General features: G+C 43.4%; 2 protein-coding genes across 5 annotated transcripts in view; one reads left to right on the top strand and one right to left on the bottom strand.

Moving 5' to 3' along the window:
- The window catches only part of WDR7 (WD repeat domain 7), a 239,759-nt gene extending 232,626 nt beyond the window's left edge, over positions 1–7,133 (bottom strand). For both annotated transcript variants that reach the window (XM_087715346.1, XM_087715347.1), the window contains exon 1: positions 6,985–7,133. The gene's annotated coding sequence lies outside the window, so the exon portion shown is untranslated. The remainder of the gene's footprint in view (positions 1–6,984) is intronic.
- A 1,670-nt stretch (positions 7,134–8,803) lies between these two features.
- TXNL1 (thioredoxin like 1) overlaps positions 8,804–15,250 on the top strand; it is a 33,743-nt gene continuing 27,296 nt past the window's right edge. Inside the window, exon 1 of one of the 3 annotated variants that reach the window (XM_087715344.1) lies at positions 8,804–9,136. In XM_087715344.1, the coding sequence (XP_087571470.1) occupies positions 9,039–9,136 (98 nt within the window). In that variant the 5' untranslated portion in view covers positions 8,804–9,038. The remainder of the gene's footprint in view (positions 9,137–15,250) is intronic. The other 2 variants (XM_087715342.1, XM_087715343.1) reach the window with 2 other exon arrangements.

Genomic DNA, 15,250 nt, shown 5'->3' with positions numbered 1-15,250 from the left:
AGTCTTAACTTGTTGTGGGAACCTAGTCAAATGCTACTTTTTAACAAATCATGGCCTAAAATACAGCATAAAAATGTAGCATTACTCTCAGGTAAAAAGAGCAGTTATTTCTGAAGTTTAACTCCTGAAGATTTCACGGATATATCCATGGAAAATTTTCACACTTCGAATTAATTTTTTCCAGTTAAAAACTGTGCATATGTTGCACATACATAAATACCACAAAAGCCAAAAACGCAAATTATTCTGTTAACTGTAAATGTTGTCAAATTCTTTAGCCTGGTGTGCCTTGACCAAACAGGATCTAAGCCAGAAATGTAGATTAAAATCTCATTATGTATACAAGTAAAGGGAAGAATCTCACCCAAGAGTTGAGAGAAGCAACATACGGGCCATAAATTCAACACCTTTACAAAGCTAGTGCTTAAGCTTCCTTGTAATATAGCAGTTAAGGCATTTGGGAAAGATCTAATCTCAACTCACCTCACTGGATGAGCTGAGGTTCAGCTAGCCCTCAATTTATAACCATTTTGTTTAGTTACTATTCGAAATTACAATGGCACTGGAAAAAATGATTTATGACCAATTTTCACACTTAGAACCATTGCGTCATCCCCATGGTCACATGATCAAATTTCAGCCACTTGGCAACTAACTCATATTTATGACGGTTGTGGTGTCCTGGGATCATGTGATCACCTTTTGTGACCTTCTGACAAGCAAAGTCAATGGGGATGCCAGGTTTACCTAACCAGCACATTATTAAGAACTCCAAGGATTCACTTAATCTCTGTGACGAGAAAGGTCATAAAATGGGCCAAAAACTCACATAACAACTGCCTTGCTTAGCAACTGAAAATTTGGCTTCAGTTGTGGGGATAAATTGAGGACCGCCTGTATCCCTTTTTCTCAATCCAGTCTGCCTCACAGGCAGGATTAAATTAGGAGAGATCCATAATCGTTTTAAATCTCCAAAGGAAAGATACAGCAATTGATATACTTTCATCATACTGGCTTCAACAATTTGATAAACCAAAATGTAGCTTGGATGTTTATAGTTAGTCTAATGGAGACCAGGATATGTAAATGATGGTTTAAAAGCTTCAGAAGTGTTCTGACCCAGCTCCCCAAACACAACAAACCCTCTGAAGTTTAATCAATGATTCCTTTATTAAAAGTACAACAGCCTCAGCAAAAAAATTCTTTCACCGCAGGCTAACAAGTCTGCCTGGCAAGGAGATGAAAAGTTGTCTGCCACATCTATTCATCTCCACCCACTGCCTTTTATCCCAGAACTAGGGTGGGGCTTCACTAGCAGTGGCGGCTCTTCCGTCCCAAGGACCAGCCCACAGATTTCCACTGTTCTCCTTTCCTCTGCCTTCTGCGCATCCATGCGTCAGGCACTGTTCCTCCTCTTCCTCATCAGTCAACTCCAGACCTGGGAGCTGTTACCGCTCCATCTGAGGGTTGACAGATGGCCCAGGCTCCGTGTCTGTCTCTCTCTCTCTCTCTGCCAGCTCCATTCCCACTTCCCGCTCAGAGCTCTCATGTTGCCTTGATGCTGACCCTGACTCCCACACCTCCTCTTCCTCTGATTCAGCTGCTGAAGGGGCTGGTGACTGACAGGCCACAACAAAAAGTTACATGCATCACACCAAGCCTTATTTATTCAATAATCTTGATAAAACAACCAAAGTTTAAGTGCACTGGGTGAACACAACTATCCATAATCAACAGAATGGTTAAAGGCACTCCAACATTCAACAAATATTTATGATGACAGTACTATGCCCAAGTCAAATTTTGTGTTTGAAAAATTATACAATGAATTCTTCCAGATATAAATTACCTCTCAATTGTTCATTTAAGGTGATGTTCCTTAAACCAATGATGCTTAAAATAAATTCACGCATTTGCATGTACATTTATTCGAAGTAAGTGCTGTGGAGCCATATTTATATTTCAGAGCTCTAGACATAAAAAAATATCCCAAAGTAATTACATTAACTTCACATTGGATATTAATCAGCATGACAGGGGGAAAAAAGAGCATTATGGAAAACTTTGCAACCCTTCAATTTAATTCTGCTTCAACACAGTAATTCTGTGCAGTTCTTTGGCAATAAACCAATATAGTAATCATAATAATAGAAATGATATTCATTTAAGGTATGGTCTCAGAAGCTGAAGATTTTGACTGGAAAGTACAAGTTGCTACATCAAAAAGGCTCAGCACTTTGATTTGCCAATCATGATTTCAATATTATTAAGCAATTATCGTCTCAAAAGTCTTTTTTCAAAAGGCAACTGGACTTTGTTTTGAAAAACTGGACTTTTGTTTTGTGAAAAACAAAGTCCAGTTGCTTTTTGTAAAAAGCACTTTTGGGACAACCATGACCTGGATGACTGAGAATCTGCATAGACATTAAGCAGCTCTTATTTCCCAAAAGAGTAGCTATTGGAACAAGTGCTAAGAAGATAATGTGAAAAAGGGATGAGGGAAAGAAAAGAAGCTATCAGCAACTGGAGCAAACTAGAGAATAATTGGATTTATTTTGTTTCAATTGATAACACTGTAGTAAAACATGATTTATGATAAGAAACAGATCTTAGTGAAAACAAACCATAAACTTTAGTAGATTCCTAAGCCATTCCTAAGCCTCCTAATTTTCCTTCGGAACATGCTGATGCCTAACAGGTAGAACTTCCAAACCACAAGCAATCCAATCAGTTCCAGGCATAATGATACAAACAAAATAGGCCCAACCAGCCCCCACAATCTCCCAAGAGCATAATATGGAAGGAAACAGACTGGTCTAGATCAGTGGTTCTCAACCTTTAGATCACCACTGACATCCTTTAAATACTGTTTGTGGCCATGGATCATGGCCACAGACCCTCAAGAGTTAACTCAAGATTTAAATCAGAGGTCCCCAAACTTGGCAACTTTAAGACTTGTGGACTTCAACTTCCAGAATTCTAAGAACTGAGGTCCACAAGTCTTAAAATTGCCAAGTTGGAAGACTTCTGATTTAAATCGTAACATTTCTTCAAGGCCTCCTGTGATGACATTGCAGCCCACCCACCCCCAGAGGTCTAGGGACCACAGGTTGAGATCCCATGCTCTAGTGTGACCCAACAAATACGCGCACGACAAAACCGCACCGACAAAACCGCGGTGCTAAAACCGCAATGTCATCAACTCGCCAACAACAGCGCGTTGACAGAAGCGTGATTTAAGTTAAGGTAAGGGTAAGGGTTAGGGTTAGGGTTAGGGTTAGGGTAAGGGTTAGGTTTAGGTTTAGGGTTAGGGTTAGGTTTACAGCGCACTTCTGTCGGCACGCTGTTGTCGGCGCGCTTCAGTGCTCATTCGTCGGTGCGGTTTAGAACTCGCGGTTTTGTCACCGCGGTTTAGTCGGGCGGGCTTTTGTCGGTTGCCCTTTTGTCGGTGAACCATGCTCTAGATGTCTACAAAGTCATCCAGGTCATGGTTCTCCCAAAGATGCTTTTCTTAAAAGGTAAAATGACTTTTCTTTGTTTTTCTTTAAAGGCATTTCGCTTCTCATCCAAGAAGTTTCTTCGATTCTGTATGGCGGCGGGAGGAATGGAAGGATTTATATTCCTTGCAGTCATCTGGTGCCTAGCATAAGTAAGCCCACACACACACAAACCAGTGGCCTCAATGACTCTCAGAGAGTGCTAGCTACCAATGACCGCAAGGAATATAAATCCTTCCATTTCTCCAACTCCGCCCCCCCGCCCCCACTTCCCCGTCCTCACCATTCAGAGTTGAAGAAGCTTCTTGGATGAGAAGCAAGATGCCTTCAGGGAAAAAATACAAAGAAACGTCCAGGTATCTTTTGGGAAAATAAACACCTTTGGGACAGAACGCTCTCGAGTTCTTCAGAATGGTTCATATGTAAAGTACACATTAACAAAATTAATCTAATGAGACTAATGTTATGCAGGAAATAAAAGCTGGAAAGGAGAAGACAATGATTTATCAGGGTAACGCAGTACATAGTACCCTAAGGAAAATCAAGTATAGTATAGGCCCGTGATGGCCAACCTATGGCATGCATACGACAGGTGGCACATGAAGCCATATTTGCCAGGACTGCAGCCCTCAACTCCAGTGCATGTGTGTGTGCCAGCCAGCTGACTTTTGGCCTTCTGGAGGGTTGGGGGAGGCCATTTTTGCCCTCCTCAGGCTTCAAGTAAGCCTCCAGAGCCTAGGGAGGGTGAAAAACCAGATTTCCGTTTGACCCGTTGGCCTGTTTTTTGCCCTCCCCAGGCTCCTGAGGCTTTCCTGAAGCCCAAGGAGGGCGAAAACTTCCTCCCCATGGGGGGAAAGGGTACACATGCATGGGGGTATTGTGTGCATACATGCGCAGGTGGAGGTCATGCACGCATGTGCAAGTGGGTAAGCATGCATGCGTGTGTGATTGGACGCGCACACACAATTTTGGCACATCCCTGGTAAAGGCCGAAAGAAATATTAGCCACCCAAATACAGTATGTGCAGAAAAGAGATACTTTCCTCTCGCATCAAATGGAAGAAGAGGCTGTCTTTTATTATATAAAATATAATAATAAAGAATCTGCCATTGAAATCATCAAAACCTCTGACATGGATAACGCCTTCATCCTCAAAGCAGTGGTTTTACTACTACAACAACATGATGCTAAATATTCATCTGTGCACTAACAGCAAATGCATCTCTGGGACCACCAGAGTGCTTCCTTCCATATGAAGCAATCGATACAAAGCAGTAAGTAACTATTTTTTTAAAAAAAAAAAAAAAATAAAGAATTTTCATGTTTTCCTACAATTCTCATGGTTCCCCAAGCCCATCTCTGGATTTGGGTGAAGAGTTTTAAGAGAACGATAACATGTGCACAGATCCATGTGCATATTTCAGTTTCATGGGTGCAAAAATAGATCATCTTACTAAAACACATAATGGAAAAATTGATTCTTACTTTGGGGCTGAGGAAAACCTGCCAAAATACGCGTCAGTTAATGATAAGTGGCAAAAAGGGGATCTCTTGCCAGGAAAACAAGGTTGCATATGACACAGGCAGAAATGAATAGATCTGGTTACTGAAAAGGATGTCATTGAAACAGGGTGAAGGGTATCAGAGGGAGGGAGAGACACACTTGGTACAAATTGGGTAGTAGTGATGTCCCCATCTAGAAAAGAGAGAAGACAGAAGAGAGAAGGGGAGGGAGGGAGGGAGGGAGGGAGGGAGAGAGAGAGAGAGAGACAGACAGACAGACAGACAGACAGACAGACAGACACCATACATACATAGATAAATGATAGATATAGATAGATAGATAGATAGATAGATAGATAGATAGATAGATAGATAGATAGATAGATAGATAGATAGATATTGTACATAGATAGATATTGTACATAGATAGATAGATAGATATTGTACATGGATGGATGGATGGATGGATGGAGATAGATAGATAGATAGATAGATAGATAGATAGATAGATAGATAGATAGATAGATAGAGACAGACAGACAGACAGACAGACAGACAGACAGACAGACACCATACATACATAAATGAGAGAGAGAGAGAGAGAGAGAGATATTGTACATAGATAGATAGATATTGTACATGATAGATAGATAGATAGATAGATAGATAGAGATAGACAGACAGACAGACAGACAGACAGACACCATACATACATAAATGATAGAGATAGATAGATAGATAGATAGATAGATAGATAGATAGATAGATAGATAGATAGATAGATAGATAGATAGATAGATAGATAGATAGATGAGACAGACAGGTGGTAAGAACAACCCAGAGTTCTCATTCATGGCACAAATGAGCAAACTCACATTATCCCATTTCAGACACATTATGCAAAGACCCAGCTGTCTGGAAAAGGATCTTACGCTGAGAAAAGATGAAAAGAAAGAGAAGGAGCACAGTGAATGAACCGAGTTACGGCAGTTAATGGGTGCAAAGCTTAGGGTACAAATCCTCATGGAGTAAATGTATCTTTGTGGTCGCTGGGCGGTGAAACTGACTTGATGGCACATAATCAATCGATCGATTGATCGATCCAAGGGGGCGGTAGGAAACCTGCTTGAAGAGATCCACAGAGAGTGAGAGAGAGAGAGAAAGGCTGCCTTGTAGCACCCAGGGGAGGCCAAATGAGTGAATTTCTCTTAAAAAAATGTCATCTTGCTTCCCAGATAAGGCGACTTGCATCAACTCACTCCGGAAATAACAGTATTTTTTGAAAAAGGCGTCAAGCACAAAACGACACTTGAGAGGACATAGAAGGGGAGAAGAGGGAGAAAGAGGGTGGGTGGGTTTGAAATAGGTGTTTATACATCCCTCCAGGTTGTAAAGGCACATAGATACAGACACACAAACACACATATAGACACACTGACACACACAGACATACAGACACACAAATACACACAGACACAGAAATGGACACACAAACACACAGAGACACACAAACACACACATAAACACAGAAACACACACAGAGACACAAATATATACACATGCAGACACACAAACACACAGACATACACACAGAGAGACACACAGCTACACAGCCATATACAGACACAAAAACACACACATAGACACACAAACACATGCAGACAAACACACACATGCAAACAGACAAACACACAGAGACACACAAGGACACACGAATTCCCGCTTCGGAAATTGGAAGGGGGGAGAGTCAAATGAGGGGGTGAAGGAGAAGAGGGCGGCGGAGGAAGCCAGGGGATCCTGCTGTCAGCAATGGAAAGGAAAAGATGGAGAGGGGGAAAGGGGTTAAGAAACCCATAAGCCACAGCGGGAGCCTGAAGGGTCCTGCAGACGGTTATCCTCTACCCGAATGGCAACCTTCACGCAGCCTTAAACGGGCGTCGTGCTGCCGCCCCCCCTACCCCCCCCCCCCGACGGACTAACTACCTGCTTCGGCCGCGGGGAGCAGCCTCCCTCGGTCTCCTCCCGCTGGCAGAAACGGCGCCTTCAGCCCCCGCGACCGCCTTCGCCGGCTCCGCTTCCTGCTCGCCCCTCTCAGCCGGGGCTCAAGGCGGCCGCTGGAAATCAGCTGACGGACTGGCAGCGGCCGCGACGGCTGCCGCAAGTGTCGCAAAAGACCCCCGCGCCGTGCTTGGCGGCAGCCGCCTCTGGCCGCGAGAGGCTGGTAGCCATGGAGACGGAGAGGGCTGGGAGGAAAAGGGGGGGGGTTCCATGATGACGCCTTCCTTCGATGCCCCGCCTTTCGCGGGGAGGGGGTAAAGCGGCCGCGGGGTAGAGGGAGAAACACAGTGAAAGGTAACCAATTAAAGGAGAATATTTGTAGCTTAGGGTTGACAGGAGGGATCCTTGGTGCTCTCTGAGCTTGGTTGCTTTTTGTTTTTTTGCAGACGTTTCATTACCCAACTAGGTAGCATCATCAGTACTAAAGAGAAATGTTCATGGGGCAGGAGATGCAAGCATGCAAGGGAATATGTTAAATTGAAGGCAAACTACGTCCAGGCAGAAGAAGAACACCATGCTCTTCAAAACCTAAGGGACTGCTTTGGAGAAAGTTCAGCACCATTTTTTCATGCGGTTGTTGACAAAAATAGGATTGCCAATATGATCGCCAATGTCCAATGACAGATATGGAAGAGGAGGAAGAAGAAGAGGATGAGGAGGAAGTGATGGTGGTGGAGGAGGAGGACAGTGTGTCTGGGAGGAATTCCTGGGGATGTAATTTGGACGCCAGCAACTAATGCTTTATTTTATTTATTTATAAAATTTATATGCCGCCCAATCCCGAAGAACTCCGGGCGGCTTACAAAAAACTTTTCTGGTTTTTCTTTGAAAACGTTTCACTTCTTATCCAAGAAGCTTCTTCAGCTCTGGCTGGATAGGGGGGAATGGAAGGATGTATACTCCTTGCAGACAGCTGGTCATTTATACTCTGCAAGGAGTATAAATCCTTCGGTTCCCCACCATCCAGTCAGAGCTGAAGAAGCTTCTTGGATGAGAAGTGAAACATTTTCAAAGAAAAAACAGAAAAGTCCAGTTGTCTCTTGAAAAAAAGCACCTTTGAGACAAAGATAGGGGTTGGTTGGTTTGTTTTAGCATGGCTGCACTGATTATGCTATAATTATTTTAACTGTTGCTATCAGCTGAAAGTCATGGTTTCAAGCTGGACAGCCATACACGCTTAATTAAATTACCAATGTTTAACTGAAGCTGGGTACCCGAATATGCCAAGATCTGCATACCTGTACAGTAATCCAAACATTTACAGCAAAAAAAATTGCCCGATACACAGAAAGACATACACACTTGAGACAGTTTCTAAAGCTTCCCTATCTCCAAAAGAGTGCTTCTCAACTTTAGCAACTTTGAAAAGTTTGGACCAGTTGGCCGGCTGGGGAATTCTGGGAATTGAAGTCCACCCTTCTTAAAACTGTTGAGAAAGACTGCTCCGGACTCTTAGAATGCATGTCTAATTCATAAATCTCATGCCCACAACCAAGATGGCAATCTTGCTCCTTTTCCAGAAACCTAACGGGCTCCAGCCCTTACTGAAGTCGACTTCCGCCTGAAAACGAGGAGGCCTTCCGCTCTCCATCTTCCCCTACTGCGGCTCACCATAGAGAGCTTAGCTTAGACTGGCGCCTCTCTGCGCCCAATCGCCTCCGTCCATCTTCTTTTTTTCCCTCTCACGTCTACCGGAAGTTGGCTCTGCCCAACCTTCCCCCCCCCACCCTTTCACCACTCTATCCCTTGAGCCTGAATGACTCGCTCAGGGAAAGGTTAATTGAGGAAGGAGCGGGAAAAGGGCCGAGCTGCGCGCGCCTGCGCAAAAGATGCTGTGGTGCATGCTGGGCGTGCGTCCTCCTCCTCTTCCTCCTCCTTCCCGCCGTGACTGTGCAGATACCGGGCGAAGAATTGCCGCTTTTGCCGGCGCTTTCCTGCCGTTTTAGCCCCACCCCCGACGCCCGTGAGCCGCTGCCGGGATGGTCGGGGTGAAGGTGATCGCTAACGACGCCGACTTCCAGAGCGAGCTGAGCGCCGCCGGCTGCCGGCTGGCGGTGGCCAAGTTCACCATGAGAGGGTGAGCCCCGTTCGCCGCCCTTTCCTGATCGCCGCATGGGTTTTTTTCCTCCCTTGTGGGGAGCAGACGCGCGTCAAAGGGTTCACACGAGTGGCCTTGCAAGTGTCGCGGGTCGCCGTAGAAGTGGGTGGCTTTTTCGGAGTTGGGGGGGTGTTGTTAAGTCGGTGCCTTATGGGTCATGGAGTCCCCTTTCGTCTCTGGGTAGCGGGGAACCATCGAGGAGTAGCCGGAGTATCGTTTTTAGGGGACCCTTCGCCCCAAGATGTGTAAATATGTTAAAGTCAAATTGAGTCAGAATCGAAATAGACCTCGGAACTCTTATATGTTGCTTCTCTGTGTCATATAATATAGGTGGGTGTATGCATACTTTTGTATTTTATTGATTTACCTTGTCATGTTCATGTAGTGTCTATTGGAGGTGCTGACCCTTTTAAGACAGTGGTTCCCCAGCCTTTTTTTGGCCATGCCCTACCTAAGCATCTCTAAAATCCTGATCCACCCCCTGTCATATAATTCTTACTTTACTCAAAAAGTGAACTCTACTCACGCGGAGGAAGCCTAAAAGGCCATTAACGTGATTTAAACGAGGTTCAAATTGCCCCCCATTAAAAATCAAATGGCCTCTCTGTGGGACGTGGGCCCCACATTGGGACCCACAGCTTTAAGAGCTGCATGCAATGAAATTTCATTTTTAATGTATGCTAAGCTAATTCGTCTACTTGCTCCTGGGGGGGAAAGTCATGGGAAATCTAGACAGCATACTAAAAAGCAGAGACATCACCCTGCCAACAAAAGTGCGTATAGTCAAGGCTATGGTTTCCCACTTGCGATGTATGGCTGTGAAAGTTGGACCATAAGAAAGGTTGAGTGCCAAAGAATGGAGGCCTTTGAACTCTGATGCTGGAGAAGACTCCTGCGAGTCCCTTGGACTGTAAGGCGATGAAACCGGTCAGTCCTAGAGGAGATCAACCCTGACTACCCTTTAGAAGGTCAGATCCTAAAGATGAAACTCAAATACTTTGTCCACCTAATGAGAAGGGAAGACTCACTGGAGAAGAGCCTAATGCTGGGAAAGATTGAGGGCAAAAGAAGAAGGGGACAACAGAGAATGAGGTGGCTGGATGGAGTCACTGAAGCAGTAGGCATGGGCTTAAATGGACTCCAGAGGATGGTAGAGGACAGGAAGGCCTGGAGGAATGTTGTCCATGGGGTCGCAATGGGTCGGACACTTTGCAACTAACAACAATTAATCTATGTTCAAAGTGACAATGTTTTCTTTATTGTCAAACTCCCCCCCCCCCAAAGCAGGAGACCCTATACAATTTGAGACAAGTGGCTGTCCAGTCCCTTCTTTAATTGATTAGCATCCAAACTGAGACTGGAGTTGTAATAGCCAGTGTGGGGTGAAGGTTGGCTCAATATCAGATGTGCAAAAGTTTGAAAGTATGTAAAATGAAAATAGGCAAGGTGGAAACACCTCCCCCCCTTGCAACTTCTTGGAAAATAAGGCTTAAACTGGTGTTTCTCAACTTGGCACCTTGAAGATGCGTGGACTTTAGGTCTCAGAATTCTCCAGCCAGCTACATCTTCAATTTGTCAGGGTTGAGAAACGTTGGCTTAAGCTTTCCTCCTGACCAAGAACCACATCCCCTCCTTTTCTGTTCTGCTTTCTAGAGACAGAAATGGCTTTTCTTTGCTCCATCTTTAGAGCTCTGAGTGAAAGAGAAAGCGTAGGAAGTAATAATAGCTGGTACTCCCAATTCTGTGGGAAAGGTACTCCTGTCAGCCATATACCCACTGATCAATGTCCTTGCAGGAGACAGTATCTCAATGTAGGAAAACAGTGAAGGAGGTGGGGGAAGAACCCAAACTGGACTTTCATGTGTGGCAGAATAGAACATGGGGGCTTTGAGCCTTTCCACAATATAGCAGTGCTGAAAACTTCCCTTCTCGGCAGGTGACACCAGCTTTGGCGGCTTTTTAGCAGATACAAAGAACACTCTCTCAAAATCTTGGGGAGTATGAGCATGGGATAAAGACAGGTCAGCTAGCCAGACAACAGAAGCCAGAAACCAAAGCAAATAGGCAACTTTGCAGAAGAGATTCCAGGAGAGAGACCAGAAAGAATGCTCTGACAGCCTCAGGAAAAATAAACTAAGGAATCAAATGCTGAATGTTAGAGAAAAATAGCTGCAAGGAAAGTCCTAGATTGGCGTGAGCTGACATAGTGGCCCAGACCTGGGTCGTTTTGACTGGTCCTGATTTCTGTGCAGGGCATAGCAATTCCATTAAGCTTTCCCCAGAGCTAAATAATAATATGGCAAGAGGAGACCAAAGCTCTTCATAGAGAATGTTAGAGTTTGTTGCAGCAATCACAACTAGAAAGCACACACAGATTTTCAGCAATACTGAAATATATTTCAATATATGTGTAGCACTTTCTGCTGCTTGAATATCTGAATCTAAGAGAAAGACTCTCATTTGAATCTTAGCTCTACCACATTTAATCAAAGTATCAGTAGCAGGATTCATTAACTTCTCTATATATAATATAACACATGAAGTAAATATACAATACAAAAAACAGGTTTTTCAACATGGTACTAAATACAAGCAAAAGACAAGCAGCGGAAGGGAGTTTTAGTTCAGAGCAGCAGACTAGTTTAGACTCAGAGCTACAGGGGTAAGCCACACCCATCTGTGTCCAGAAAATACTGTTTCAGTTTCCAAACAGCTCTCATTGACTGACTCAGTTGCCGTATATATTCATTGGCTGACCTTGTTGCGAAGTCTCTGCCAAGTCATGAACTCTCATACACACTGGCAGAGAATTTGTCATTTCACTTCCAAAAGCCCATCCAGGGGTTCTGATTGACTTCCATCATCTGCCTATTTGGAGTCAGGAACCAAAGGAGTGAAAAAATATGGCAGGTTCTTTTGAAGGAACCAAAGGGGAGTGAAAAAGCACTGCAATTTCATTTTTATTTTCAGTGGAGAAGGTTCTCTATTTCTATTATCTGTCCACAGTCTAGGAATGCTTGGAAAATATTTTCCAGCTATCCTCCTCTTCAGATCGGAGACTTGTTTTTTTTAAGAGAAGCTGTTCAGAGAGGTAATCAGACCAGACTGGAAGTCTTACCTATAGCACCCAGGAAGAAGGAAAGAAGGCATTAGGAAAACACTGACTCATCTTTTAATAACAAAGGGAAGCATACATACAATGGGGCTCCCAAGCTCAATAGCTGAAACACCCAGCTGTAACCAGACAGAGGAGACAAAAACTGAAGTAAATTTCCCTCATTGTGACCTCGATCAAGTAGACATTTTGCCACACTGGAAAATACACTTTCCAGAGCAGGTGGTTGCTGATGAGTTTGGCTTTGCAAGAATGTAGAACTCAGGGAAAAAAGCAGATTTATGCCCTCTCTTCAAGTTCATCTTAGAATGAAAGGTAAATAAAGCATTTATGGGACTCTACCATAACAGAATACATAAACTTGGAATTGTGGTGCCCATTGTCTGAATAAAGTAGATAATAGAACTATTTTGAACTTTGGATCTCAGAATAGTTTCAATAGATAGCAGAGCTTTTAAGAAGGAAAATATGACAGTCAATGAATTGAAGTCATTCTGCTGGATGACACTAGTTAATTTTGCCTACTCATATCCCAGTCAGTTTACATGTTATGTTCAATTAAACCATGGCAACATCTAATGTTTGTGTAGTATTATTTTCAGCAGACTGTGTTTTTCTATTGTTGTGACTTAGATGAAGTTCAGAGCACATTTTATGACCACTTTATGCAAAACTCCACCTAATCCCAAGGGGTTCACATACTTTTTTCTTCCAACTGTCTATGAGCCACAGTGGTGCAGTGGTTAGAGTGCAGTACTGCAAGCTATTTCTGCTGCCTGCCGGCTGCCTGCAGTTTCGCAATTCAAATCCCACCAGGCCCAAGGTTGACTCAGCCTTCCATCCTTCCGAAGTGGTTAAAATGAGGACCCGGATTGTTGGGGAAAATATGCTGACTCTGTAAACCACTTAGAGAGGGTTGTAAAGCACTGTGAAGCGGTATATAAGTCTAAGTGCTATTGCTATATGGCTGACTCTTATAAAGCTGTCAAACATGATTGCCGTACTGGGCTTATTTCAATGTGCCAGCCTCCCACTTACAGGGGCTTCCTCTTCTATTTCAGGATCAGATCAGAAGACCATAGGCACAGAATAATACCAAATAAGGCAATTTAATATTTGCATTGGATGGCTAGTCTCGGCCATCTTGATACAGAATGGCTAATTATGGATTGTTGTACAAACTGAATGGGGAGTCCACTTCCAAACCAAGCCAGAAGTTGGAACACGATCATTACTAACAATCAATTCACTGGAACAGAGGGCACTGACTGATGCCAAAAAGCACATTCAGATGACATTATAACTACCGTGTTTCCCCGAAAATAAGTCAGGGTCTTATTTTCTTTTGACCCCCAAAATAAGCTTTATTTTCGAGTAGGTGTTATTTTTGAGGCATGATTACCTCATGGCTGCTGCTGTGTTTAATATTTTCGGGGAAGGCTTATTTTCGGAGGAGGGCTTATTTTAGCCCATACGCTCAAAAGCCCAATTGGGCCGGGAGGACTTATTTTCAGGGAAACAGGGTAAATTTCATTTAAATGTTTAGGATGGATCATTAAAGCCATCAAAGCCATCAGACAGTTTACCAGTAACGTTCTTTCCTAAAAGTCAGTCTTTGGTAGTATCAACCTTAGCTTGTGGGGATAGCGAACCAGGACAATGTCAGGCAGACACCTGGTTAGAGATGGGGGGAAAATAGGCAGGTGGGGTGTGTTGAGGCTCAGGATGGTTGCCCAGCACCTCAATGTTAATCATGTGACTGCAGGGACAATTGCCATAACTCTGAGGATCAACTACCTTTAATGATCATTTGTTCAGCACTGTCATAAATTTGAACAGTCACTAAACAAATGGTCATTAAGCAAGGACTGTTTGTACAATCATATATTGTTCTATTGCCACATATCTTACCAGCTGAAAGTTGGTGGTTTCTGAAAGATAAAAGAGGAGCTAATAGTAACATTTAGCTAAGATCAGTACATAAAATTGAATGGAACAGAATTTCTCCTTGTGAAAAAATCTTAAGCTGTGCCTTCATGCATTTAAAAGCATTTAAAATGCTCTTAAATGCTAGAAGAGCATTTAAGTATCAGATCCATCTTCTAATGACTAGAAATGTAAAACACTTCCCAACTGTGGTTTTTCTGATGGGAAAGTGAAGAATTCATTCCACTTGGAATATAGATATTATTCTTAATAACATGACTGTTTATAACCAGCTGCCATTTTGTTTTTATATAATGTCCCGGAGTGGAAGACTTCCACAAGATTCCATATTTTGGTTTACAGTTTATGGGCACTGAGAAGTTGTGGACATACATATTGAATTTACCGTATTTTTCGGAGTATAAGACGCACCCTTTTCCCTCAAAAAATCTGAGTGGGTCTTATACACTGAATACAGCATTTTTTTGCCTCCTGAAGCCCCACCCCCTTCACCAAAATGGCCATGTAGAGCCTGTAAAAGGCTTTCAGGGAGCTCCTGGGGGCTGGGGAGGGCAGAAATGAGTAAAAAACAACCTGTTTTTTGCTCAATCCCCCCCCCCCAGCCCCTAGGAGTACTCTATAAGCCTTCTAAAGGCTATGCATACAATTTTTTTGACAAAAAATGAGCCAGTTTTCATGCAAAATGGGCCGTTTTGGGGGTGGCATCCCCCTAGGAGCACTTTGCAAGCCCCCTAAAGGCTAGTCATGCCTTTTGGGGGTGGGGGAAAACAGGCCTGTTTTTGCAAAAAACCAGGCTGTTTTGGGGACGTTTGCAGAGAGCAAAAACCTTTTTTTTAATTTGCTTCTTCAAAACCTTAGTGTGTCTTATACTCCGAAAAATGAGGTAATATAAAAAGAAAGTGGGGAGTCGCCAACTACTTTACAGTTCTGGAAAGAGACATCAGCCTAAATGATATCAATGAACGCATCCGGCCATGCCTTTTTTCTGGTATTATTATTGGGCACTGCCAGGGTTTTCTCACAAACTTGGT

The sequence above is a fragment of the Thamnophis sirtalis genome, unplaced genomic scaffold (genome assembly GCF_051295495.1).
Source record: "Thamnophis sirtalis isolate CommonGarterSnake01/CBP01778 unplaced genomic scaffold, rThaSir2_p1.2 scaffold_5, whole genome shotgun sequence".
Lineage (NCBI taxonomy): Eukaryota > Metazoa > Chordata > Lepidosauria > Squamata > Natricidae > Thamnophis > Thamnophis sirtalis.
This window is presented reverse-complemented; position numbering and strand designations above follow the sequence as displayed.